Source organism: Penaeus monodon, chromosome 17 (assembly GCF_015228065.2).
Source record: "Penaeus monodon isolate SGIC_2016 chromosome 17, NSTDA_Pmon_1, whole genome shotgun sequence".
Taxonomy (NCBI): Eukaryota; Metazoa; Arthropoda; class Malacostraca; order Decapoda; family Penaeidae; genus Penaeus; species Penaeus monodon.
Window position 1 is genome coordinate 42325386 of NC_051402.1, and position 5000 is coordinate 42330385.

The 5000-nt window shown below is 45.3% G+C and overlaps 1 protein-coding gene across 1 annotated transcript; it reads left to right on the plus strand.

Moving 5' to 3' along the window:
- Window positions 1–377: 377 nt before the first annotated feature.
- LOC119583767 lies at window positions 378–4541 on the plus strand. The gene is made up of 2 exons (XM_037932433.1): window positions 378–577; window positions 2200–4541. Exons 1-2 carry the CDS (start codon window positions 486–488, stop codon window positions 3902–3904), a joined length of 1797 nt encoding a protein of 598 aa, XP_037788361.1. The 5' UTR covers window positions 378–485; the 3' UTR covers window positions 3905–4541.
- The last annotated feature ends 459 nt before the right edge of the window (window positions 4542–5000 follow it).

Here is a 5000-nt window from a genome sequence, read left to right on the forward strand (position 1 = left end):
GGAGGAAAAGGGAAGAGGGAGGGGAGAGAAGGGAAGAGGGAGGGAGGAAGGGGAGAGAGGGGAAGAGGGAGACGGGAAACGGGAAGAGGGAGGGAGGTAGATGAGAGAGGGGAAGAGATAGGGAAGAGAGGGGTAGTGGTAAGGGGAGAGAGAGAAAGAGGGAGGAAGGGGGTTGGTGACCATGACCCAAGCTTGAGAGAGGGGTAAGGGGAGAGAGGGAGGAGAGGGAGGGGAGTGGAATACGAGGCCAGGTACAGATGTAGAGGGAGATAGAGATGGGGGTTCCCTAGGGGTGTGGTTTGGAGACCCTGAGAGGCGTAGGGGAAGGGGGGGAGGGAGAGGAGACGGGAGGAGGCGGCATAGGAGGAGGGGGAGGAGGTGACGAGGTGTACCGAGGGCACAACTCCGCCGCACATACCGTAGCGTCTGCCCGAACCGGCGGGAGTTGCCCCGATCAAGGTGCCAAGGAAGGATGCTTGGCGAGGATGAGCCAGACACAAACCCCGGTCGCAGTGGCTCTGGCTCGCGTGGCAGCTCGGGATGGCAAGGGCGTGCGGACGGCAGTGGCTGCAGATAGGTAAGAGGCTCTAGTCGGTCTTTCCTGTTTCTGGGTCGGCCTAATTGTATTCAAGTTTATGTAAAGACGAAATCGCAGGTTTAAGACAGTTGGGGTATCGGTTTTAAACTTATTCGGGTTCATTATAGGTAAGATTTATATATATACATATGTATGTATAATATTTTTATTGTTATTATTATTATTATTGTTGTTGTTTCTCAAAAGGCAACAGGCGTAATTAAAACCGAGAGTTCGTTTAAAAATTAGGCCCCGTTCATGAGTAGACATCGCTTATTGGAGATAAATAAGGTTTAATGTGAATTTGCATTGTTATTATCATCATATTTGTTTCTGTTGGTCTTCATTACCAGCCGTCTCATTGCCAGACTAAGTCGGGAACTGATAATCGTTATAGTGACACTGATGAAATGATGGTGATGTGATAGTGATTTTATTGCGTGCACTGTGAGTGTAACTGTGATGACAATAGTGAAAGTGATGGTGATTTTACTGCGGGAAATGTGAGTGTAATTGTGAAGACAATAGTGAAAGTGATGGGTGATGAGTGATCATAAGAGATGGTGTTATTGAAAGTGATCGTACATATGTGATGATATTAACGATTGATAATGATGTAGAACGATTGTGTTCCTGTGACAATGAAAGTGACACCTGCTATACAGATAATGAACAGTATCATCAATAACGAAACTATAGTAAAAGTGAATCGATACGAATAGTGAGGTGATACGAATAATTCCAGTGACGTGAGAGTAACGTGTCTTTTAAAGATACATATGCAAATTACCGACATCCCCCACCCCCCACCCCCCACTCGTTCCCCCACACACATGACAAGTCACTGCTTCCTTATAAATTCTGTTATACATTCTCCTCGCATTTACCTTCTGTTATTCATTTCTTCTCTTTCTTCTCCTATTTTCTCTCGTCCTTCTTAACTCCTTTGCTGAAATTTTAGTCAAAACTGAAAGACGTTTATAACACTGTGTTTTCTCATAGGGAAGTGATATTAAGAAAAAAAAAAGTTGACAGACAGCTTTCTAGTGTATCCCTGTTTTTATAATGCTGTAGAGGAGTGTATTGTCGGGAGAAACCGATACTTACATTTTTTGTGAAAATAATATCCCTGATGTACCACAAGAGTTTATGTGATGTACTGTAATGAAAAAAAAGGAAAAACGATTATCCTGGTCTTCGGTTAAGACAATGAAGAAAACGGGAAGATCATAACACGTATTATATAGAAAACGGGAAGATCAAAACACGCATTGTATAGAAAGCGGGAAGACCAAAACACGCATTGTATAGAAAGCGGGAAGACCAAAACACGCAGTATATAGAAAACGGGAAGACCAGACACGCAATTAATAAAAAACGGGAGGACCAAAATACTAATTATATGGAAAACAGGAATACCAAAACACGCATTATATAGAAAACGGGAAAACTGTTAAACACATTTATTTTATTTGCTTTATTATTTCGTCTCTACGTCTTACTTTTTTTTGTGTGTGTATCTATTGTTTTAGGGCGTCTCTCTTTATATATATTTGTTTAAATTTTCCGTTCGTTTCGCAAAATCCTAACTTTCCTAATTCAATTCCTTTTCCGCTTCGCAGTGAGACCTCCGAAAAGGACGAGGAGGCGGAGACGTGCGCCCTCCACCTCGTTTGGGCGAACCGCTACGACGTCGAGATCCGGCGACTCAGGGCGGAGATCAAGAGGCAGAGATACCTCCTGAAGCTGATGAACGCCGAGAAGTCGAGCCTGTCCACGTCGAGCTTCGTGTCGCTGGTCGAGTACGAGCAGCGGATGCAGGAGGGCTGCGCGTACGACAGCTCCTTCGACGCCGACGGAGTTCGAAGCTCCGAAGCCCCGACGGGGCGGGGCGACCCTGCTCGATCGCGGGCGTCCAGTGGGAGCTGCGTCGAGGAACTCCACGGCAGTTTCCCCTCCATGGACAGCGGGGTGTTCCTGCCCTTCGACGCCGGCGAGGGGCAGGGCGAGGCCTCCTCCTCCTCCTCCTCCTCCTCCCTTCTGGAGCAGCTGGAGGACCTGGTGAGCCACCCGCAGGAGGAGCTGACGGAGAGCGTGGAGGACGGCCTGCTTCAGGAGTGCCTTTATTCCAGCAGCGAGAGTCTGGTCGAAAGCAACCAGACGGCGTCTACCTGCCACTTAGTGAGATCCTCGGACGAGTGTGAAGTGACGTGCAAAATCGCAACAGTGAGTTGCAGTGAGTTGTGTGCAAGTGACTCCCCGCCAACTTGTCGCAAGGGCAGTTCGTTAGAAAATTTACCCGTTGAAAAAATTCACTGCAGAAGGACGTGTGGCCAAAATGAGTCTCAAAGTACTTCTGTGGAGGAAAATTGTTCAGTGAAATCCTTGCTGGAGGAAAATTGTTCAGTGAAATCCTTGCTGGAGGAAAATTGTTCAGTGAAATCCTTGCTGGTTGAAAAATGTTCAGTGAAATCCTTGCCGGAGGAAAATTGTTCATTGAAGTCCTTGCCGGAGGAAAAATGCTCTGTGAAAACCTTGCTGGAGGAAAATAAACTTGGTGATACCGGTGTTCAGGAAAATCCACGTAAGAATTCTTCATCTGTGAACCGGTTGGAAGCAAGTGACGAGACCCCCGAGAAACCCTATGTGATAGAGAGTGAATTTGGATGGTCTCTTGTCGAGGAGAACCACCCCGAAGGATCCTGTTCCAGAGAAGCTGGTGGAAATTCTCCTGCTGAACTTCAGAGATCTTACTCAGAGGAAGATCATCTCGAAGCGTCCAGCGAAGAAGAAAATGAATGCGACAGTTCCTTTGCAGAATCGATTAGCCTCGAGGAAAATCAATCGGCAAAACCAACTAGCGCGGAAAATCGAGTCGCAGCGCCCAACGCGGATGACAACCAAGAACTTGAGAAGAACCCCATAGCAGGCTCTGGCGCCGTTGAAACCCTATCAGCAAGTCAGCTCAGGAAGCCTAGTGCTGAGGCCCATCAGCACGACCCCGAGAAAGGGGAGGAATCCGCGGAAAAGAACGGAAAACCGGACGACCCCGACGGGAAATTCTCTCACTTGGAACACCGGGCCCAAAATGTCCGGAACGGGGTGGCAGGCATCACCCGCCTCGCGGTCGAAAGTATGGTTGATTTCGTCAGCTTGGACAACCAGGTGTCGAGTCTCCTGAGATCTGTGCGGGACACGTTCCGCCAGAGCAAGATAGTCGTGGCCCTGGAGAGCCTCTGCAACATCCTGGAGCAACGTCTGGAGGAGGAATGGTGGGCGGCATACGACCTGCACCTCGCGCCCTCCGAGAGAAACTATATCGTGTGAATTCCCGGTAAAGTCCTGTGCCGCCTGAAGGATAGGAAATACCAAAGATATTTTCGAAGTGATTATGAAAGAAAGTTTTATGTGAATAGATAGGAAATAGAATAGGAAAGACAGAAAATTATATGTGAATAGATAAAAAAAAAAAGTTACATGTGAATAGATAAAAAAAAAAAAAAGTTACATGTGAATAGATAAAAAAAAAGTTATATGTGAATAGACAAGAACAACAAAAAGGAAAAAAAAAGATACACGTGAATAGATAAAAAAGGAAAGGTATATGTGAATAGATACGAAAATTGAAACGCAGCTTTAAGGAAGAAACCAAAACACGAAATTCAGCCATATGCATTTTCCCTTATCTGCGTTTCGTTTCCCTTGGACCGATGGACAAGCAAGGCCCAGTATATGACATTTCTGTTTACCTCTATTTGTTGTGTTGTTGTTAGAGATCCTAGATTTTTATTTCTGGACCAGCAGGCATGATTTTTTTTTATATATTTTCTCTGGTCCAAAATGGTGCTGGTAGAGCTGGCTTTATTCGCACCCTCGTGTATTATAAGTTCTTGTTCTTCTAAGGAGAATATTTGTCTTGATATCTGATTCCCTTTTTTTAATGTGAATAAAGTATTTTATATTATAGCATCGTTTTAATAACACAAACTAACTTTATATTAAAAACAGACACATAATGGCTGACTTCCTTCGTGCAGTGAGTCATAGAGAAACCTGATCTATCCCACTGCATAGAAAGATATTAAGAAAAAACAAATATGGTTTGGGTTTATTTTGCGTTTAAGTCCGTGGTATTAGCGATCAGCCACAGACCAAGGCGCACCACTTAATACGTCAACCTGATACCGCAATACCACAATCAGAAAAACGAATTTCACTCAGGACTCTACGCGTACCGTTGTTATCTGGGATAAACGGTTGCGTGTAGGTAACCCTTCGTTAAAATCTTTCGGTGCAATATCGGTAACTTTATAAGGCGTTACGTTACCGTCCTGAAACTCAAGGCGACATTCCCGAACCACAGATGAAACCGCAACGTGAAGGAATGTTGCACTATATCGTGTGTCTTTTCCTTATGCATGAA